This window comes from Leptonychotes weddellii, chromosome 14 (genome assembly GCF_054177405.1).
Source record: "Leptonychotes weddellii isolate Sample4059 chromosome 14, ASM5417740v2, whole genome shotgun sequence".
NCBI classification, from domain to species: Eukaryota; Metazoa; Chordata; class Mammalia; order Carnivora; family Phocidae; genus Leptonychotes; species Leptonychotes weddellii.
In genome coordinates, this window is record NC_138382.1 from 68239590 (window position 1) to 68263308 (window position 23719).

Sequence of the window (23719 nt, forward strand, 5' to 3'; positions counted from 1 at the left end):
ACCAAACCCTATATATAAATACAGGTTTTTTTCTATACAAAATACCTATGATAAAGTTTAATTTATAAATTAGGCACAGCAAGAGATTAACAGTAACTAATAAAATAGAACAATTATAGCAATATGCCATAATAAAAGTGGTCTATTTTTCTCTCTCAAAATATCTTACTTTACTGTATTTACTCCTCTTGTGATGATGCGAGATGGTAAAATGCCTGTGTGATGAGAGGAAGTGAGGTGAATGACACAGGCGTGTGATGTAGTGTGAGGCTATGATTGACCTTCTGATGATACATTAGGAGGGGGATCATCTGCTTCTGGACCACAGTTGACCACGGTTAACTGAAACCACGGAAAGTGAAACAGCTGATCAGAAGAGACTACTGTATTCATCTTGCAATTTTTAAACGGGTGTATGTGTCGGTTGACTTCATTTTCAACTCATATCATCAGATCTTTTCACCTTAATAACCTTTATCTGCTTTATACATTTCTTTACATTGCCCCCAAATAAAAAGTGGATTCTCTATTTAACATTTCCCACTTACTTACCTTTATAAACATATGGCATTTATTTCTTATTAAATAGTAGATTCACTTAATAGTATGATGTAACACATTTTTACACCCACATATGTAGAAAGGATCCATGTGTGTTTTATAAAGAAACGTTTGGCATATAAAATAAACTATTATAAGAATACATACAGTTAAGTTTGCAGAACTTTCGAGTTTATTTTTTGGAGATAAATTACCTTGGCCAAAAGAATATGTAGAACTATTATCAGGATAACTTTTAATAGCAGTGGTCACAGCAAATGAGTCTGTGTATCCATGAACTTGAATTACTACATTTTCAGAGGTTCCAAACATAGAATACAATAGGTGCTGAGACAACATACCTGTTGAAACAATAAAATACAGTCAATCTGTTAATAAAACATATTTTTAAAACATTTTTCACTTAGGAGAATCAATTGAAATTAGCAACGTTTCTTACACCTAACAACATATTTTTTATTTCTCAAAATTTTATTATCTATGATAAAGCCAGGATAGCTTCCTGAAAGCATCCCAAGGATTAGATTTCAAGCAGACACATGGTAGTGGTTTTGATCAGTTGCAGCCTGGGTATGTTTAATAGAATCCTCTATAAGAAATGCAAATAGGGATTATGTGTCAGTCTTTCAAAGAATCCATTTTTAACCAAAATATCAATCAGTAAGTTACTCTTCCCTGGGGCAAGGGTAACAGCTTGGGAAAAATATGAAGTTTTAGAATACAAGTCAAACACTGTTCACAAAGTACTCATATAGAAAACAGAGCAATGGCATAGGACAATAGATAAAAGAAGAAATTCAATTCAGTTTTCAGAAGTAGAAAATTTCATGTGGCAGTGATTGAGTTCTTTTTTCTATAAAATTATAACCAAAATACATTGCAAATGAAAATGGGATCTTTCACTTACGTTTGCTCCTGTACCCAACTTTTTCCCAAGTAGAAAAAAATATAGACCAAAAATGTTCATGGCTGGGGTAGCATTAAACTATTGACAGAACCTTTCTTGAAACTGCCCTCCTTTTTGTAAACTCAGCTTGAAGAATTTGGTTAAATTAGTCTTCAGGTTAATTATTAACATTAGATAGTGGGATCACTGAGAAGGAAGTCTAAGAATCTAAATCACAACCTTTTAACGTTCATAGGTAATTTTGTAATTTGAAGTATAAAGCAGATTTTGATGAGTAAAGCAGAAAAGACACCCAAATGGGAGTGTTTCAAACCTGGACACAGACAAACACTTGGAAGCTGCTCTGGCACATTTTCTGAGTGTAGTAGATGCAGTTGATGCCGTGACAAGATCCCCTTTCCCGGGCTTGGTGCACCCATCCTATAGATACTGTGAGTGTTGGCTGCTAAAGTTTCCCCCTTCTCCAGGTAATTTGCCTCAGCCATGGCGGACAGCTTGCCCAGAAATGCTTGAGAAGTTATGTCCTCTCTCTAGGATTGGTCCATAGTCAATAACTGACTGATTCTGGGGACACAACTACCCAGCTACCTTGCTTCAAGGTGGGACAACTTTGTGGTACCATGCACGCTAGAGAGCAGCCCCCCCCCAGCCCCGGGATCAGGCTAAAGCTAGACCTCAGTTGACACCACGTCTTTGCTTAGATCCTGCCTTGCCCTGTGCAGCTTCCCTCATGGCTTACAGGTTTCTTTCGAGAGAAGTCTTGCAATAAACCTACTTGCATGAGACTGCCTCCCTGTCTCAGGCTCTACATTCTAAATTTACAGAGCATGGGAAAGGACTATCATCCTGGACCACATGTAGAATGTCTCAGATATGGAAGTGGTTCTGAAGCTTCCCTGGAATGGGTCTGGTTTGAATTGGGGCCCATGAGGCCTGTACTGACCACTTTAGAGCAGGTCTGAAATCCCACGGCAGCTTCCCAAATGCTGAGATGTTCCCAGGAATTCTAGGGCTAGAAATGATCCATCAATGTCGATGACCAGGACATGGCCAAGGGAGCTATGAAGCTATTGTTAGCTTAGGCTTTCTCAAATCTGCATTCAGTTGCATGCATGGTTCCATCCTGAACTGCAAGTCTCTAGGTATAGTTGGGATGGCTAGGGGTTAGGTGATTGGGTTTTGTAATTGCCTGTTCACTTGACTGTTCTTCTGTCTAGGTTGTAAGTTCCATGAGGACAGGTAGTGGGTCTAACATATACAATGGGGATACACCCTAGAACTTATTTCAGTGCCTAAGGACACTTAAGACACTCAACAAATTGTTGCCAAATGAATGAATGAATGAATGAATGATCAGGTGGACCAAGGAAAATAATATTGAAAGGTAGGTTGAGGGCAGATTGTATATGGCCCTGAATGCCATGTTAATGAGTCTGGACTTCATTTTGTATGCAATGGGAAACAAACAAGGACATTTTGACCTTGCTGCTCTGACCCTGGGGATGTTGACCATCTCTTTATGACCTACTAATGTTCTTTGTTCCATGAAAAGAATAGATAGGTAGTTCATTTTATCCAAAGCATTAGTGAAATTGTTCTCTAAGGTAAAATGCAACCAGAAATTCATGAAATCCTGAAATGTCAAACATTCATTCACAACAGCAACTTTAAAAACTGATATACCACAAAAGTTTTAGATTTTGATAGTGTGTTAGGCAGGGCTTTACAACTGCAATGTTTGACTTTATATTTTGTTGGGACTGATGGACTTGTGTGAGTAGTTAATGAACATTCTCATGGAAGTAATGTTGGGACATACGTGCTATTGCAACATATTCTTCTGAACAGACACTTGTAAGCTAATATTTAAACCATTGACTGAATTTTGAACTATGTCAAGGAGGAGCAATGATAGGAAAACAAAGAAGCAACAATGTACTGAAAAGAATGATTTAATGTAAAAGGACCTTAAGGTTGCAGCTGCATAGATCCAGTCCAGAACATTTTCAGACCAACAGTGTTAGAAACACTCTCATCAGAGATGAGAATGATTTTAGCTCTGTTTTTATTTTTGGCCAACTGTCTCAGTAACTGAAGCCATCCAAAAAAAACAAAAAACAAAAACAAAAAAACAACACTTTATTTCAAGAGCATATTTAACATATGTCTTCTTTTCACATGGGCTTCAATATTTAGACCACAAAAGAACAATCTGTGTTACTTGTTTTGTACTCAGTCCCATGGTCCACCCATCAGGTGGACCACTTTTCTAAGCCCTAGAGTTGTATATCTAACTGCCTTACTCATATCTCCACTTGGATATCTAATTGGCATCTTAAACTCAATACATAACCAATGGGTCAAAGAAAAAAAAAATCACAAAGGAAATTGGAAAATACTTTGAGATCAATGAAAATGAAGACACAACATACCAAAATATATGGGATGCAATGAAAGCAGTGCTTAGAGGAAATTCTGTAGCTATAAACACCTACATTAAAAAAGAAGAAAGATCTTGGGGCGCCTGGGTGGCTCAGTCGGTTAAGCATCTACCTTGGGCTCAGGTCATGATCCCAGGGTTCTGGGATCCAATCCCGTGTCAGGCTCCCTGCTCAGCAGGGAACCTGCTTCTCCTTCTGCCTCTCCCCCTGCTTGTGTAGGCGCTGTCTCTCTCTCTCTCTCTCAAATAAATCTTAAAAAAAAAAAAGATCTCAAAGCACAACCTAACCTCCACCTTAAGACAGTAGGAAGAGAAGAGGAAACTAAATGCAAAGCAAGTAGAAGAAAGGAAATAATAAGGATTAGAGTGGGAATTAGAGAATAGAAAAACAATAGAGAAAATCAACTTAACCAAAAGTTGTTTCTTTAAAAAGATCGACAAAATTAGCAAATCTTTAGCTAAGCTCTCTAAGAAAAAAGACTCAAATTACTAAAATAATGAATGAAAGACAAGACATTATTCCCAATATTCCACAAATGGAAAGGACTATAAGGGAATGCTATGAACAACTGTATGCCAACAGATGAAATTAAAAAAACAGATGAAATAGAAAAGTTCCTAGAAATACATAAACTACTAAAATTGACCAAAGAAGAGATAGACAATCAGAAAAGACCTCTAGTAAGTAAAGAAATTCAATTAGCAATTTAAAAACTACCCACAAAAAGAAGCCCAAGTCCAAAGGCTTCACTGGAATCAAACATATAAAGAAGAATTAATGCCAATTCTTCTCAAAAAATAGAAGAGGAGGGAACACTTCCCAATTCATTCTATCAGACCAGTATTACCCTGATACCCAAACCAAAGATAGCATAAGAAAATTAGAAACCGATTATCACTTATGAATATACATGCAAAAATCCTCAACAATATACTAGCAAAACAAATCCAGCATATAAAAAGATTATACACCACAAGGAAGTGGGATTTATCCCAGGAATGTAAGGTTGGTTTAACATCCCAAAATTAATTAATGTAAAACACCATAACAACAGAATGAAGAACAAAACCCACATGGTCATCTCAATAGTTGCAGAAAAAGCATTTTACAAAATTCACGACTCTTTTATGGTTTAAAACAAAACAAAACAACAAATACTCAATATGCTAGAAGTAGAAGAGAACTTCTCCAACCTGGTAACAGCATCTAAGAAAAATCCACAGTTAACATCATACTTAAATGGTAAAAGATTGAATGCTTTCCTCCAAGATCAGAAAAAAAAACAAGGATGCCTACTTTTCCCACTTCCATTCAACATTATCCTGGAAGTTCTAACCAGGACAGTTAGGTGAGAAAAATAAATAAAAGGAAGGAAAGGAAGAAGTGACATTATCTCCATTTGCGAATGACATGATCTGGTATATAGAAAATCCAAAGTAATCCACTAAAAAAAAATTAAATTTAAGAAATAAGTTCAGCCAGGTTGCAGGATACTGGATCTATATACAAAAGTCAATTGTATTTCTATACAGCAGCAATGATTAAACTGAAATGAAATTAAGAAAACACTTCCATTTATAATAGCATCAGAGAAAATAAAGTACTTCAGAAAAAACTTGAAGTATAAAAGTTGCATTTTGAAAACTACAAAACATGTGGAAAGAATTAAAGAAAACTTAAATAGAAAGACATCCCACGTTTATGACTCAGAAGACTTAATATCATTAATATTGCAATATGCCCCCAAATTGATCTACAGATTTAACACCATCTAGCCCCTTCGGCTGTGGCACCTAATTTACGGTTTTTATTGTTCCAACTATGCTCTAGCCCTGCTGATGAATTTCTGGTTTCCTGAAGTTGCTCTCTCAAATATCTTTGGTCTTTGACAGCCTACCTATTCCCTTTGCCTTAGATGCTCTTCCCACCTTCCTCATGTGAGTAATTCCCATTGGTTGTCTTCAGGTCTCAGCCTACAAACGCTTTTTTATAAGGTATCTTCCTTGATCTACTCTGAAGAGAATAATGCCTCTTTCTGTGTGTGCCTTGAAGACCCTATTCTTACTGAATACTTATACTTTCTATACAATTCCACCAATCTCTTTTTATATTCTACTTGTCTGGATTCCAGTAATGAAATGTAGTCATGTCTGGTAGGCAGGGCTGAGTCAAATTTGCTGTATTTACTGAACAAAGGAACTGAACAAATTGAAGAACTCACATGCTGATTTTGTCAAATGATGCTTCTTTCTTTAGTTTCCACCACCAACTAGGGTAGTGGTTCTGAGTCTCGTCTGCACATTAAAGTCATCTGGGGAGCTTTTAAAAATCTTGAGTCCTAGGCCATGCTTTGGACTGATTAAATCAAGGTCTGAATGGGGTGGGGTGGGCAGGCATGAGTATTTTTAAGCCCCTCTCATAATTAAATATACAGCCAAGACTAAACCACTGTACTAGAAGTAGATTCTCTTCTATGTGACTATCTCCTAGGATCAGTTTGATCTCTTTTCTTTTACCTTTTTAGAGTACCAGCTGGAACCTAAGCATTATCCAAATGAAGGTCACCTAAGGCATAATTACTAGGGAGGTCCTCAGAAATTATTACAAGAGGTAGTTAAGAGGAGTTCAAGTTCCTGCATCAGGCTACATGGAGATGGGAAGATAATTCTGAAAATAGACATTGCCATCCTGACTTTCCTTGGGTTCAGCCTCAATAGGCTATGCTTGAGCCTCCAGGAAACCCCAATAACAGGCTGGCTAAAAATGCTTACGTCTCCATGGGGCATTGAGAAGACGAGAACTCAGTAGTATGGTTTTGATTGGTTATAGTGGTGAGTAGCATTAATAATAACAAAGAGTTAATTATATCTGGACAGGACATAAAAGGAAAAAAAAAAGAGGGTGCCTGGGTGGCTCAGTTGGTTAAGTGACTGCCTTCGGCTCAGGTCATGATCCTGGAGTCCCAGTATCGAGTCCGCATCGGGCTCCCTGCTGAGCGGGGAGTCTGTTTCTCCCTCTGACCCTCCCCCTCTCGTGCTCTCTCTCTCTCTCATTCTCTCTCTCTCTCAAATAAATAAATAAAATTTAAATAAAAGAAAGAATGACAAGAGGCCAGGACCTTCTGGTTCAGGAGACTCCTCCCTCAATACAAAAGCACCCTTATCATCAGACACCAACACCCTCAGCACATACCTTTTGCACTTTGGCAACAGAGTGGGCTGCTTGGATTTCACTTATAGAAAGAACTTGCCATCCAGCTGCAAAGAGCATATTAGTTAATAGCTTCCAGTTGTTAATGCTTTCAAGACCCACATTAGCTTTCAAGCTGAGGCTGTGCCCTTCCCAGGCAGCCCCGAGCCAATGACTTAACACTAGAGCCTGGCCATTTCTATGTAAGAAAATAACTTTATCTTTTAAGACTGAAAGATGATGATAATGTTAACTGTAAATTGAAGGAGGTAAGCTAGATGATATGACTAAACCCTGAAATTCTCTCTAGTTCTTACATTCCATAAATCTGTTAAAAAGAATCTAGTAAAGTTTTTTTTTTCTTTTTTTAAGATTTTATTTATTTATTTGATAGAGAGAGACAGAGCGAGAGAGGGAAAACAAGCAGGGGGAGTGGGGGAGGGAGAAGCAGTCTTCCCATGGACAGGGAGCCGGTAGGGGCCTGATCCCAGGACTCAGATCACGACCTGAGTCGAAGGCAGACGCTTAATGACTGAGCCACCTAGGCGCCCCAAGAATCTGGTAAAGTTTTATATGGACTGTCAATCTTCCTCATCTCTGATTCACCGGTCAATATAAATATGGTATTTTCCTTCTTCTAGAAATTTGTCTCTAGTTCACTTCCCATTCTGGTGTTATCCTGAATTTATTCCCTTTTGATGATATCTGTAGGGTGATATTTTGAGACCAAGTGAATATCTTATTCCCCAACTATATTTCATGTAATGGTTTCAACATCTCTTGATGATCTGTGTCTGAATCAAATATGTTACGGGTTGCAAAATGGCAATTTCCTAACTTGGGCATTTCATCTGTATTTATTAGCTGGAATGCTTCTGAAAGAAAGGGTTTCCCTTTTGTAGAAATTCAAAATATTAACTTACAAAAGCTTTAAAATTAGGAAGGAACTTACAGGAATCTAGAGCTTAAAATATTTCAAAGCTAGATACAAGCCAATAGCATTTGGAGGCTATACTGGTCTTACATATTCTCTGGTCACATGGGAGAGCCACTCCAACCCTAAAGAGGTGAAAGACAAATGACAGTCTCGATTCAGGTGGTATGGTTCAGAGACAGAGGGGTTCAAGGTTTGCCTGAGTAGGGTCTGGTTTGGACCTGAGCACAAAAGGCCTGTTCTGGCCTTTAGATCTGAACTCACAGGGCAGGCCTCAAATTCTTCAAGTCTTGGTGTCATTTCAAACATTGGCACTGGAAACAGCCCAAGGTTAACCTGGATAGGGTTGTTATAAATCACTGGATATTGTAGGTCCTTCCCATCTGGACCCAACCCATACATGGATTCACATGGAACACCACCAAGTCTCTAATTCTATTCCATTATCAGAGTGTCTTACTTTTCTGTATTTCCCACTAGATTGCAATCTCTTTCAGGGTAAAAACTGTGTCTATCTCATTCACCACTGCACCCCCACAAACCTGGCACATAATAGCATTTATTTTAAAATACATCTGTAATTTAGTTAACTTTTAAAGTCACAGAAAGAAATGGCAGTAGCAGAAGCTTCATCCCTGCCTGACCAGCTAGTCTGAGTCTCCTCTAAAGCAAATTTGCAAAATCATTAAACTGGGTTTCAAAATGAGGCAAGTTCAAACAAACAAAATAACTTTGCTATCATTAGGAAAGAACCAAGGGACAGCCAAGCGACTCTACCATGGCTAATATTTGTATTGTAAGTGCAACAGAAGGAAACAACTTCTTCATATTTTGAGTTAAATACAAATTAGTGTGGAATGAACAAGGTACCCTCATTCCTTTCCTATTCTCACTCTTGCTTTGGGGAGGGAGGTTCTTTTAGCATGCAAAGAGACGCAGTTAATATTCTAATTACCTGGAGAAAGATTTCCCCTCTGACATCTCTAAGGCCTGAGGTCTAACACCCTCATGCTAGACACTAGTAGAGGGTACTGTATCTGCATGAAGGAGGAAAATTTGGCAATAAGGGACTGGAGAGTACCCATCAAGGTTAACTGGATATGGACTACCCACAGGAAAAGTGTTTTGCACTATCCTCTGGATTTTGTGTATATTTTTGCTGGAATCAATTATTTTTGTATATTTTGTGTATATGTTTGATAGCATTGATAATGAACTACACCAGCACACCATGATTTGATAATCGAACCCACCTGAATATCATTATAGATGGCGAGGCATACCACTGAGGTTACACAATAAATCCAGTTCTCTGGTGGAAAAGAGAAAAAGAAATGAATGTCAAAACAAACAAAAAACGATAGAACTGAACTTCAGCAACGTACACATTCCAAACTAACAAATATCATCTAACGTCAATAAAAAATGGATACATCTTCCTTTTAAATTTAAAATCTGGAGCTTTTCAGGAATTTAGGCTTGTTCTACAACTCCAAGGGCTTCCTTCTGTGTTGCATAAATAGTGGGAGACAGGTAGGGAACATCATTCATGTAAATGTGAATGTGAATAGTGCCCCCTGTTGGAAGTCACCCGAACTTCCTATTGAGGTGAACCCACTTCTGAGGAAAAACTAGAAGTGCCCAATGTGGCTTATAATATGGCCTCTCTTCCACCTTCTTCTTTTTAGCTTCTTCACTCCAAATTTTTGCACCAACTATAATGATCTACTTAACAACCAGCTGATTGTCATGTTCTTTCTTCCCCCTTTCCTGGGGTTTGCACAAGTTGTTCCCTTTGCAAAGCAAATTCTTCCCCCACTGTCCTACACTTTGACTAAATTCTTTTCCTCTTTCAGGCCTAAGATGAAATATCACTTCTGGAAAACCTTTGCCTAATATTAAAATAACTAAAACATATTGAGAATTTACTATGGGGCAGGCACATCTCTAAGTTCTTTCACAGGCATTAACTTTTATAATTATCAGGAAAACTGTAGGAAGTAGGTATGATTATCCCGTTTCATGGATGAGGAAACTGAGGCACGGGTAGAGGGAATTTCTAAAACATCGTTACAAAGATGGGACCATGAACTCTCTGATGGTTAGAAAGGGATTGAGAGCAAATGGTTAAGAATGAGGGACTGGTGGGCGCCTGGGTGGCTCGGTTGGTTAAGCGACTGCCTTCGGCTCAGGTCATGATCCTGGAGTCCCGGGATCGAGTCCCGCATCGGGTTCCCTGCTCGGCAGGGAGTCTGCTTCTCCCTCTGACCCTCCTCCCTCTCATGCTCTCTGTCTCTCATTCTCTCTGTCTCAAATAAATAAATAAAATCTTTAAAAAAAAAAAAAAAAAAGAATGAGGGACTGGATATCATAGTGAAGTTAAGCATTGTGCTGGGATGGGGGTCTTTTGAGCAAATGAGTTGTTAAGATTCGAAGATTATGGTAAAAGAGAGGTAGTGGCTGCATTGGAGATTTCTGGAGATGGTGAAGCCTCTGATGGTGGTGACACGGTTCAAGCTACAAGCTGGGAAATAGGAGGCTGGGGTGGAGGAAGGTGTCCTTGAAGAGGTTTTTGGTTTTTCTTAAAGATGTTATGTTTGTTTATTTAGAGAGCAAGAGTGGGAGGCAGAGGAAAAGGAAGAGGGAGAATTCCAAACAGACTCCCCGCTGAGCATGGAGCCCCACTTGGGGCTCGATCTCACCACCCTGAGATCATGACCTCAGCAGAAATCAAGAGTCTGAGCTCAACCGACAGAGCCACCCAGGTGCCCTAACGGTTTTTGTTTTTAATGCACAGTATCTGCTAAATTCTCTTCAAATAATTGCTGGATGGATGCGGTGAAATGCAGCACTTTCAGGCAAGCCCTAACTCAAGTTTCCTCAGATGCTTCTTGCTTTTGCTTCTGTCCCCAAGCAGAGGAATATTCTCCACAGCCCACGGGAACATTCGCTGCCCGGATTCCCAGGCTGGTCTCGCTCCCTTAACCTCAGGTGGCGGCTGAGTCCAAGCCCAGCGCTTCATCCACGTCTGGCCTCACTGGTCCCTGAAGGGGAGAATTCGTCTCCGAAAATAGGCCGCGCAAGGAGAAGCTGCTGCCAGCGTCGGAAGGGCGGGAGCTTGGCGGCAGCAGCAAGTCTGTCTCCTCAGGTCGGCCTCTGGCCCAGCCCGCCCCCCGCAAGAGCGTGTCGGAGCCTCGGCGTGAGGCAGCTACGGCTTCGCCTCAGGGAAGGGAGATGGGCTAGTCCGCGGCTGCAGCAGGAAACCTCACCCCCCACAGACTCCACACCATCAGGAAGCCTCGCGTCCCTGAGTACCCGAGGCAGAAGCGGCAAAGGCGGCGGGAAGCGCGGCCCTGCCTCCTCAACGGCTCCGGGAGGGGCGGGGCCGCAGCAGGCCCCGCCCACGCCGCGCGCGCGGCCCCCAGGCAACCGGCACAACACAACAAAATGGCCGCTGCGCCGCTGGACGCCTAGAAGGAAGAAGCTGCGCGTCTCCAGCCCGCCTCGTCCCGCGGGCCTGCTCCGCTCGGCTCCCTGGCGGTAAGTGCCAGGCCTGATCGAGGCCGTTCTCAGGCATCGGGCGGAGCCGTGGGGGCCGCTGGCGAAGGCGCGAAGGCCTGGACCGAGCGTGGGGTGGGCCGGCTGGGGATGGAATCGGGGGCGGGGGCGTGTTCCTGGGAATTGGGATTGGATGAGAAGGAGGGGAGGGCCCGGAACGGGCGTGGAGAGGAGGATGAAAGAGGGAGGTTTGGACGAGTACTGAAAAGGTTACGGGTGGGGATGGCGGGGGCGCTTGGGGATAGAGAACCGGAATGTGGGGAGGTGTGGACGTTGGGGGTGCGGCGCCGAGAAGGATGGGGGTCCCGCCACCCAGAGGAGGAGGGAGGGACCGGGGTGTGCCAGGTGTCTGTGGGGAATGAAAGGGATAAAGAAGGTTTGGGTGTCCTCACGAGTGTCGTGGTATTGGACGGCATACAGTACATGGACAATGTTGAAAGTTAGGATATGGGGAAGAAATGTTAAATGGAAGAGCAAATATTTTGTTGTATAATGGTTAAAGGATGGGTGAATTTTCATGTCGAAACTTGGGTTCAAGTCTTGATTGTGCCACCTTTTAAGTGTTACTTAACCCACTCTATGACTTATGGGCATCTTCCTTAATCTTCCTGAGCATGTTTTCTCGTTTGTAAAAATAACTGCTGATTACCTTTGAGTCTACACTATGTGTCAAATTCAGTTCTAAGTCCTTTGCATGTATTAACTAATTCAGAATTTAAAATAACTTGCATGAGGTAGCCATCTTCAGTTTAAAAGTGATGAAACTGAGGATCAGAGAGGTTAAGTAATTTGCCTAATGTCACACAGTAAGTGGAGAAGCAGGATTTGAACTGGGGTTGTGTAGTCCCAAAACCCAAGCTCATCTGTAAGAATTTAAATTTGCTAATGTCTGTAGAGTGCTTAGTACATTCCTCTTTTCATCCATTTAACAAATATTTATTGTACATCAAACAATAGAATCTCTGCCGTATTGTAGCTTAGAAGCAAGCAATAATCAAGTTGTTGTACAAATGATTAATTCTAATTGTAAGATGTTATTAAAGGAGACCACTTGGTGCAAAGACCGTGTATAATAGGGAGATGTAATCCTTTTGTGCATCTTGAGTGTAGAAACACTGCTTTCTCAGTTCTATTTTTAAAGCCTCACAGTTCTTAGTGCATAAAAGTTACTCAATAAAATTGAATTACTGAATAAATAAATTAATGGGAAGAGATGGGCGGCATCGGCTTTTAGGATACCTGAGTAGAATGGAGAGAGATATGAGAGGAGAACCCAGGATATTAATAGGATGAAGACGGACACGGGGGGTCAGGGTGTTAGAAAGGAAAGGTTAGTAGTCAAGCAATCAATCACATTGGGATGAAGGGGAATGTGTAGAGGTTTGGCTATTTTGTTGGAGGAGGAGAATAATTTGAAGTCAGAATATTGGAATGGATTAGGATGTCAGGATATTTGCTGAGATGAGTAGTTTGGGGAATCAGGACGGATATAGAAGTGTTGAGGTAGGATACTGGAAAGAACTACAGATAAATGGAGACTAATACAATGTTAGGAAATTTGGACAGAATTTGTGAGGAAACTTGGCAATGAGAATGGGATGAAGGATAGGAGGCAGAGCTTGACAAGCACAGGATGGGAGGATTGCCTTTGGTGAGGAGTGGGAATCAGCATATTTGAAAGGACTAGAGAAGGTTAAAGCGTAAGGTATTTAAATGTGTCAGAGGGTATGGGATGAAGTAGAATTGTAGGGAAAGTACTGAGATGTGATGAAAAGGCTACGGGATGGAGAGGGATATGGAGGTCAAGAAATGGGGATGGATATTTGCATATTGGAGTGGACTGGGAAGAGAGAGGGAGGATTTGGGGATAATGGAGGTCTGTCTTATTTGGAGAAGATCAAAGAAGATGGAAAATTAGAAGTGTGAGGAAAGGCTGAATAGAGGTGGAGGTATGGTCTCTAGTAAGCTATGTGTCAGGGCAAGGGAGTGACAAGATGGATGGTGTTTTCTGATCCATCAGAGTCATATGACTCTGATAATACCATCTTTCCAGTAACTTTCTCTTGCACTGCAAACCCCCTTCTGGGCCTTCAAAATACGTCTCCAGCTCTGGACTTTTTTGCTTGTTTTGTTTTCTCTTTATTCTACCTCTTCATACACTCTAGCCCTACCCCTCAGCTGTCTTCTTTCTTTTTTTATTGCTTGGTCTTTATGTGATTACAAACTACATCTAGGGTCAGACAATATCCCCATTTCTCCCTTAAAATTGTAGTTGACCATTTACTACATCTAGGCGCTGGTCTCTGAAATAATGTTAGCCATTCTCAAACACAGCCCAGTTCACTATTACTGAGTTAGCTATTTTATGAGATTGTAATATATATCTGTTGTTTCAGTGACCAAGCCTTACAGGAGCTATGGCAGCCCGGGGCGGGGGAGGGGGGAATCTGGGAATGCATTGTGCCTTTGGAACTATCACTTAATCTTTCATGTTACAATTCATAAAAGAAAGGAATTGATCTAGGGGCACCTGGGTGGCTCAGTCGTTGAGGTCTGCCTTCAGTTCAGGTCATGGTCCTGGGATCGAGCCCTGTGTAGGGCTCCCTGCTAGGTGGGAAGCCTGCTTCTCCCTCTCCCGCTCCCCCTGCTTGTGTTCCTGCTCTCGCTGTGTCTCTCTCTGTCAAATAAATAAAATCTTTAAAAAAAAAAAAAAGGAAAGAAAGGAATTGATCTAGATTTCAGAAATCCATTCTAAAATGTTTTTTAAAATCTATAAATGAGTAAAGCAGAGTTTTTCTGATCAAGAGAGGTGACAGAGGACCTCATAATAGTCTAGTGAAGCACTGAAAGGTCTTAATCATTAGAATGTTATGAGGAGAATTCATGATGGTTTAGTATTGTAAGAATTTAGAGAGAAGACTAAGATGTGGGATACAGAATAATTGCATTGCATAAAAATATAAGATGTGCTGCTTTTTTTTAGCCAAGAAACAAAAAAAATATAAAAGCATATCTCTGTAGCATATGGCAACATCCTATTATTCTAATTATATAATTTTCTATCCTGTTACAGGGTAGGGAAAGATATGTAGAATTGAGAGCTGGTCCCTGTCACTCCCCTCTTTTATTTTTTTAATCTCCTGCCTTTATGAAAACTACATATAATTCAGGAATAAATATATTTGATTTTATTTATTTACTTATTTTTATAATTTTATTTTTAAAGCACATGCCTCTTAACTATCCTCAAGTTTGAGTATATTATTCTTATTTAGAAAGAGACACCCTTACAGGTCAGTACAGAATCAGTATTACTAAGAGATTTGTTTCCATGGCAGAGTGGTGTGATAGTAGCGATAGAAGTTTTTGCCACACTTGGGAAATTAGGACCAAAAGCATTGTCACTGGCATAAAGAGCAGTTATGTGAATTGGAGGAGGCTTTTCTGATCTATATGAAAAAATGAAAGAGAAAGTAAAGACACATAGAAGTTTGCAGTTTATTTTATTTTTTTTTTGAAAGACTTTATTTATTTGACAGAGAGATAGAGCACAAGTAGGCAGAGCGACAGGCAGAGGGAGAGGGAGAAGCAGACTCCCCGCTGAGTGGGGGGTCTGATGCTGGACTCGATCCCAGGACCCTGGGATCATGACCTGAGCCGAAAGCAGACACTTAACAACTGAGCCACCCAGGCGCCCAGAAGTTTGCAGTTTAAAGTGAACTGGACTGTTGGCACAAGGCAGTTGGCCATATTGTAATGTAGAACTGTGAGATAGTAACCATTTTTTAAAAAATTTTATTTAATTATGTTAGCCACCATACAATACATCATTAGTTTTTGATGTAGTGATCCACGATTCATTGTTTTCATATAACACCCAGTGCTCCATGCAGTGTGTGCCCTCCTTAATACCCATCACCAGGCTAACCCATGCCCCCACCCCCCTCCCCTCTAACACCCTCAGTTTGTTTCTCAGAGTCCACAGTCTCTCATGGTTTGTCTCTCCCTCCGATTTCCCCCCCTTCATTTTTCCCTTCCTTCTCCTAATGTCCTCCATGCTATTCCTTATGTTCCATAAATAAGTGAAACCAACCATATGATAATTGACTTTCTCTGCTTGACTTATTTCACTTAGCATAATCTCCTCCAGTCCCATCCATATTGATGCAAAAGTTGGGTATTCATCCTTTCTGCTGGCTGAGTAATATTCCATTGTATATATGGACCACATCTTCTTTATCCATTTGTCTGTTGAAGGGTATCTTGGCTATTCCCACAGTTTGGCTATTGCGGACATTGCTGCTATGAACATTGGGGTGCATATGGCTCTTCTTTTCACTACATCTGTGTCTTTGGGGTAAATACCCAGTAGTGCAATTGCTGGGTCATAGGGTAGCTCTATTTTTAATTTTTTGAGGCACCTCCACACTGTTTTCCAAAGTGGCTGTACCAACTTGCATTCCCACCAGCAGTGTCAGAGGGTTCCCCTTTCTCCAACATTTGTTGTTTCTTGCCTTGTCAATTTTTGCCATTCTAACTGGTGTAAGGTGGTATCTCAATAATCACTTTTTAAAAACAAATGTAGCAGGTCTTTGTTCTCTTCAAACTAGTCACCTTAAGAAGATAGATCATGAGTTCAGTGATGCTATTATATTAAATTTTCTCGTTTTCCTTCAGGAATTGTCTTATAGTATATGCTATCTGTTGATCAAGGTCATTTAGTGTCATTTATTCTGGTCTCTTTGTGTGAGGCACCATGCTAGGCTCTAGAGAGCAAATCAAACATGATCTGGACTCCAGAAAACTCAGTCAGCAATATGACACAGTAATGAAGACACGGGCTTTGAAATCAGATCAGGATTCAAGCCTTGGATTAACCAATTAGTTATGGGACTTTAAACAAATTACTTGACCTTTTAATCTTTAAAGGGGGAGATGAGAACACCTATTTCATGGAATTGTTATGTTTGATCCTTCTAATGTAATGATACAGGTAAGAGCTTATCACAATATTTGACAGATGGTAAAGTTAATGTTCAACCTGGGAAAATACTAGCTGAAGTGATGGGTCTGATTTTCTGGTGAGATGTATAAATAATTCTGAAAGCAGGACCCAAAGAGGAATTCCAGACATGTTTTGGGTAAGGTCAGCATTCCTAGAATGACTATATCATCATGGAAAGATACTACATCTCTTATTTGTTGGTTAATTGATTGACTATATTAATGGCGCCTCTCTTTTCCATGTATTAAATATGTTCCAACCATTTAACAAATAAGTTTCTTCATAATCCCGGCCTGTATAATAATACCTATATACTTGTGAAGGTGTTCACACATCAAACCATTATAATATCTTGTTCTAGTACCACTTTGTATAGCATTAACATTGGAGCTGCCCAAAATCTTTGCATTGAAAACTTTTCTAAAAATTAAAGATTTTATTTACTTGAGAGAGAGTGAGCAAGAGGGAGAGCACAACCCAGGGTAAGAGGCAGAGGGAAGGGGAGAAGCAGACTCACCCGCTGAGCAGGGAGCCCAATGCGGGATTCAGTCCCAGGACCATGGGATCATGACCTGAGCCGAAGGTAGACACTCAACTAACTGAGCCATCCAGGTGCCCCAACTTTTCTAAAAATTAATTTGTGTTTTGTCTTCACATTTTAAGAAGGGAGAATAGGGGAGATTATGGATATTGAGCAAAAATAGGATCATTGCCTTGCTGAAGACCTATCCATTTTATAAGATTTTTTTCTATCTAAAAGTTTGTCAAACTTACGATTTTTGCAATGGTTGTACTTATAAAAGTAATTGTATATTATGAAAATTTTTTTTGTATAAACCTAACCATGCACATAGGACTCTTGGTGTAGAGGACTAATATTGCACAAGAAGATATCCTTTTGTTGTGGTACTAAATAAATGCATTTTATCAGTTCTTCATGAGTAATTCATGAGATAAAATTAATCATCTGCTTTCTGCTAAGTTCTGCCCTAGGCCTGGAATAAATCAGTGAACAATATCCCTACTTTCATGGAACTTACATTCTACTAGAATAGTTATGTGATTTGGCTTACAAATTAGTTTGAGAGGAGAACTGATTCTCATCGTTACCATAGCTAGCATTGTGTCTGACCTAGTCATTTACCATTCTGGGCTTTAATTTTCTTTTCTGAAAAGTAAAGGGATTTGACTAAGATCCCTTTCATCAATAAGTGCTTTCATTCCTTCTGGAAGACCTGAACTTCAACAAAATTGATTTTGTGGACAAGCAATAGTAGGCATGCGAGTTTGAAGCAATCAGATGTTTTTCAAATAGCATTAGACAAATCTGAATGCATACCAGAAGCATAATGTTTAACGAAGAAGGCAGATATAAAAACTATTCTATGATTTCATTTACATAGAGTTCAAAAATAGTTTATCGAGTGCCTGCCTGGCTCAGTTGGAAGAGCATGCGACTCTTGATCTCAGGGTTGTGAGTTCGAGCCCCATGTTGGATGTAGAAATACTTAAAAATAAAAATCTTAAATAGTTAAAAAAATCTCTGGTATTGGAAATCAGGGTAGTGATTACCCATGTATGTGGGTATGTGGAAAGGGGGTATAAGGTGGCTTCTCGGGGGGGGGGGTCTGGTAATATTCCATTTCTTGATCTGGATATTGGTTGTATTCACCGTATAAAAATTCATGGAGCTGTACACTTATAATTCGTGCGTTACTCTATATGGGAGGAATGGGGGAAGTGATAAATTCAGTTTGGACATGTTGAGTTTAGGGTGGCAATGAAATATCAAGTAGGCAGTTGGAAACAGGAGTCTGGAACTCAGAGAGAGGTTGGATTGAAGATATAAACATCAATATACAGGTGACATTGGGAGCCATGGGTGTGCATTAGATTGTCTAAAGTAAGATTGGAGAGAGAATAGAAGAGACTTGAGGAGTTCTGACATTTGAAGATTGAATAGAGGACTGTGAGCCAACAAAGGAAGCCAAGGAGTGGCCACAAAGGCAGGAGGATACCAGGAGAATGTGGTGTCCCAGAAGTGAAAGAAGAAACTTTATCAGGAAGGAGAGAGTAGTTGTCAGTATTAAATACTGCTGGTTGCCAGACATTTCCAGCTTCCTATATGCTAGGACCCTTTGTGGGTATGAGGGGTATTGTGACTATTTTGGTCCAATAGAGAAGAGAAATGACAGGTAAGACTTCTGGTTGGAGCATGTGTCAATACAAGAGCCTCTGGAGGTCTCTTTTCCCTCTGGCAAGTTGATCAGCAGTGTTTGAAGCAGTGTCTGCTCCCATCGGCTTGGAGTAGTATGGGTCCTAGCATCTATAGCCTCTGAGTCATCTTCAGAACTCTAGAAATAAGGGCGCTTAGCTGGCTCAGTTGGTAGAACATGTGACTGAGTTCAAGCCCCACTTTGGGTGCAGAACTTAAAAAAATTCTAAAAGTAGATTAATAGTTTTGAGAGCTCTAAAAAATTAACCTTGTTAAATATGCTGAAAACTCTCACAGGTTTTGATGGACACTCGGCTTTAGTCTTGCCATGAAGAAAAGTTCTCAACAAAAATTTTCCAATGCAAAGATGCCACCATCACCTCACTCTCCTAGTCCACCATCCCTTGTGTCCAGTATGAGATCTAGGTCACTTTCACCTCTAAGTGGATCTGAGACTCTTCATTTTGGAGGACAATGGAATGAGCAAGTTGAGATTACAGATGAAAACACGGTGCTTTTGGACTACCAAAACCATAAAGGTAATGCTTTTTAATCTAAGAATTTGAACACATACTCTAGAGATGGAAAATTACCAAACTTACACTTTTTGTCCAAGAGAAATATATATCTTTGTACTAACATGACCTATTGTTTATACCAACAGAAAGTATGTAAGGACAGTGGAGGATGAAAGCTGGGTGAGGGTGAAGCCGCCTGAAAGGGTTTGGAGAAGGGAGTTTCCAGAAAGAGGAGCTTTATTTCCTATGGTGCAAGAGTACCTTAAAGCTCATATGCCAAATTTACCATCGTCCTTGGTTAGAGGAAAAGCCTATCTGTTCACTTCAGAGTGGAGTGCCTTAATTCAGTACAAAAATGTAATCTACCCTTGGGCTAGTCCCGTCTGCTTATTGGCAAACTGCTTATCGTGTCCCCCTAAGGGACATGTATATGTTCCTCCAAGGTTTTGTTTTTATTTTTTTTCTTAAAAGCAGTCTGTTCATGTGGAAATCTGTTTTCAGAAATACATTCTTTTTTTCCAAGAGATGATTTAATGAAACTGAATGTGAATGAAAACTATGTGATTTCTTTGCTAAGTCATGAAATCACAGCTATCTATCTGCTCAGTTTTGATTACTAAACCTTATCAGCTATTGAGTTTAGACTATGCTCTTGCTGTCAGTTGTACACTGTTGACTCTAATTTGATTAATATTTTAGAGTATTAGTCATTTTCTTTCCTAGAATAGCCCAAATTAAAGGAAAAAATAATTTTATTTTGAACCAAAATAAATGTAATATTAACTTACTGTAAATAATCATAGGGACACTTTGTCGTACAGCCTGGATCTGAACCCAGGATTAATTTTTTCTGACTCCTAAAGAAAGAACTTTCTTTTTACAGCTGTGATTGTAAAATGTAAGATGGCTTTACCTTTCCTAACCTTAGGACAGGGTGTGCTGTCCATCAAGTTAGAACTTTATAAAATATGTTGTGTTATTCTCTGTTTAAAAGAGCAACAAATTTGAGTTTCTCACCATAAAAAGAAAAAAAGGATTTTTAAGAATTTCTGAAGTTTAAAGTGGAATTAAAAAAAACAAACTAACTGAACAACCAGATTAGTGACAGCTTATTTAAAACAAAACAAAACAAAAAACTAGGTAATACAAAACAAAAAACTGTAATAAATGGATAACCATAAAAAAAAACACAAACCCCAAAAAACTAGGGGGCGCCTGGGTGGCTTAGTCCGTTAAGCCTCCCACTCTTGATTTTTGGCTCAGGTCATGATCTCCGGGCTATGAGATCTAGCCCTGCTTTGGGCTCTGCTCTGGGTGTGGAGCCTGCTTAAGATTCTCTCTCTCCCTTTCTTTCTGCACCCCTCTTTCCCCTTCCCTCTCTCTCTCTTTCTCTCTCTCTCCTTATCTAAGGAAAAAAAAGTAATATCAAAAACATTGCTAAAACTTCAATGCTGCATGTGATTAAAAGTATAAGTTTTGGATTCTTTTGCCTGAGCTCAAGTCCTGGATTTCCACATCATTAGCCACGAGATCTTGAGCAAACTATTATCATTTTTTTTTTTTAAAGATTTTATGTATTTATTTGACAGAGAGAGAGACAGCGAGAGAGGGAACACAAGCAGGGGGAGTGGGAGAGGAAGAAGCAGGCTTCCCGCTGAGCAGGGAGCCAGATGCAGGGCTCAATCCCAGGGCCCTGGGATCATGACCCGAGCCGAAGGCAGATGCTTAACCGTCTGAGCCACCCAGGTGCCCCTATAATTTTTTTAAATAAACGGGAATAGTAGTTTCTGTTTTAAATGTTGTACAAATTAAATTGTAAGTGTAAAGCATATAGCACAAGCTTGGCACAGAGCTAATATTTATAAAGTATAACTTACTGACATTACTATATATGTATGCAATTATTATAATATAATGCTATATAAAGTAAAATATTATTAAAACATTGCAATTGGAACTAACCAGCTGTTTTTATATTTGCATGGCTTAAAAAAATTTTTTTTTTGTTATATAACATCAAAATAATTTGCTTTTCAGAGATGTCCTCTTCTACTGATGATGATCTGTTTTTGTAATTTCAGAAGCTGATTCACATGCAGGAATCCGATATATTACAGAGGCCCTTATTAAAAAACTTACTAAACAGGACAATTTGGCCTTGGTAAAGTCTCTGAACCTTTCACTTGCTAAAGATGGTGGCAAGAAATTTAGGGTAGGTTACCAGCATTGTTTTTTAATTTTTCTGTGTTTTAAAACTGAAAATTAGGGCGCCTGGGTGGTTTAGTCGTTAAGCGTCTGCCTTCGGCTCAGGTCATGATCCCAGGGTCCTGGGATCGAGTCCCACATCGGGCTCCCTGCTCGGCAGGAAGCCTGCTTCTCCCTCTCCCACTCCCCCTGCTTGTGTTCCTGCTCTCGCTATCTCTCTCTGTCAAATAAATAAATAAAAATCTTAAAAAAACAAAAAACTGAAAATTAAAAGATTATATTAGATTTACAGTAACATCTCATCCTAATGTCACCTAATTTATAGCAGACCTTGTATTGTTTCCAGTGAAAGTTCTGTATCGGAAGTATGACATCTTCACATTCATAAGCTCCTATTATTATTATTTTTTTAAAGATTTTATTTATTTATTTGAGAGAGAGACAGAGAGAGAGAGCATGAGAGGGGGGAGGGTCAGGAATAAGCTCCTATTATTTTATACATTATTGGATTCTTTCTAGAGATGGGGTTGGCAAACTATAGCTTGTATGCCAAATCGGGCCCGCTGCCTGTTTTTGTAAATAAAATTTTATTGGAACACAGCCATACTCATCTGTATACATATTGTCTGTGGCTGTTTTTGCAGTATAGTAGCAGGGGTAAATAGTTGTCACAGAGACTATAGGGCCCATAAAGCCAAAAATATTTACTATGTGACTTTTTCGAGAAAAAGTTTGCTGATCCCTGCTCTGGAGTGTTTATTACTTTATTCGTAAACTATACAACATGAACACGTTGTAAGAGACAACTTAAACTTTTTAATTGGAAAAAATATAAACTTAAAAGCCTAATACATTAGTCACAAAAATTAAGTCCAGAAGGTTGAAGATTTAATGAAACCAGAACAAAACCCACAAAAATGCTATAGAAGTATTAGGAAAGAATATAGAAGAGTATATTTTAGAATCTTAGAGTTGGGAAAGCCCTTTTGGCAAGCACTAACCCTAATGCCACAAAGAAAAATATTGACAGACTTAGTGTACATAAAGATTAAAGTATTTAATGAAAGATATCTTTTAAAAAGTTAAACTGTCAGGGAGTGTTTTCAACATATATAACAATACCCATATGCTATAAAGAGCTTCCACAATTCAGTAAGAGAGATAACTCAGTGGAAGATGTGCAAAGGATATGAACAAGGCATTCACAAAAGTATTATAAATGGCTAATCATAACATGAAAATATGTTCAACTTTATTAAAAAAATATGAAAACAGTAGTTTGATACCATTTTCATTCTTGTATGTCTAATGGACAAGAATTAAAAGGATTATTTCAGTGTTCAGAAAGGTGTGGGAAGTGGATATTATCATATTTTTTAGTGGGACATATACATTGCTCCTGCATTTTAGAAAGACAGTTTGATAGCATTTATCCAAATTTCAAGTGTACTTATTTGACCCAGCAATTGAGTTTATACTTACTGAATTTATACTTACCAACCCAGCAGTTCTACTCTTTGATGTCTGTTCTACTGATATTACATGCACATGTATCCAGAAGTATCTATATAGTCATGTTTATTAAGCATTATTTAAAATAGAAAAATTGGAAATAACCAAATTTCTATCAATAGGGAATCAGTTAAATAAATTATGGTCCTGTAGACCATGAAATACTGTCAAGTTTCTTAAAAAAATAAGTTAGAGCTCTATGTATTAATGTGGGACAATGTCCACAGTGCATTTAATGAAAAAAAATTCTAAAACATTTTGTATAGTAAGGTATAAAAATTCTGTTTTTCTCTTTGTGTATATATGGATGTAAATGAATAGAAAGATACAGATGTTTATACGTCAGCCTCTTAACAATGGTTACCTTTGATCAGTGGGATTTTTTTACAGAGGCCTGGGGACTTGATGAAGAGAGCTTCTTATGTTTCATTTGAAATTTTTTTTAGAATATATTTATGTCTTACTTGTGTAATTAAAAAGGAAAAAGGAGACATTCTGGAGTTTACAAATTGCAAAAATAAAATCAAAGTACTAAATATTTACTGTATGGTTATTATATGCCAGGCATTATGTTAGGCTGTGGGAAAAGGTACACAGGTAAATAAGTTTAGTTTCTGATCTCTGGGAACTTAGAGCTTCCTAGAATGCCTGGGATTAAGAGAAGAAATAGTGAA

At 39.2% G+C, this 23719-nt stretch overlaps 1 protein-coding gene and 1 long non-coding RNA gene across 10 annotated transcripts in view; one reads left to right on the top strand and one right to left on the bottom strand.

The window, feature by feature from the left end:
- Window positions 1-761: 761 nt before the first annotated feature.
- LOC145716940 (uncharacterized) lies at window positions 762-9302 on the bottom strand. The gene is made up of 3 exons (XR_014139879.1): window positions 9286-9302; window positions 7102-7166; window positions 762-902 (listed from the first exon to the last, which is right to left on the bottom strand). It is a non-coding gene; the product is annotated as an uncharacterized LOC145716940 (long non-coding RNA).
- A 2124-nt stretch (window positions 9303-11426) lies between these two features.
- Window positions 11427-23719, top strand: part of CNTRL (centriolin) — an 84257-nt gene continuing 71964 nt past the window's right edge. For 7 of the 9 annotated variants that reach the window (XR_014140138.1, XM_031031253.2, XM_081803503.1 and 4 more), the window contains exons 1-3: window positions 11427-11572; window positions 19108-19349; window positions 21410-21540. Coding sequence is in view for 8 of the 9 variants with exons in the window: in XM_031031253.2 (XP_030887113.2) it covers window positions 19139-19349; window positions 21410-21540 (342 nt within the window). In the remaining variant the exon portion in view is untranslated. Of the gene's footprint in view, window positions 11573-11782; window positions 11800-19107; window positions 19350-21409; window positions 21541-23719 lie in introns of those variants that run through there. The other 2 variants (XM_081803502.1, XM_081803505.1) reach the window with 2 other exon arrangements.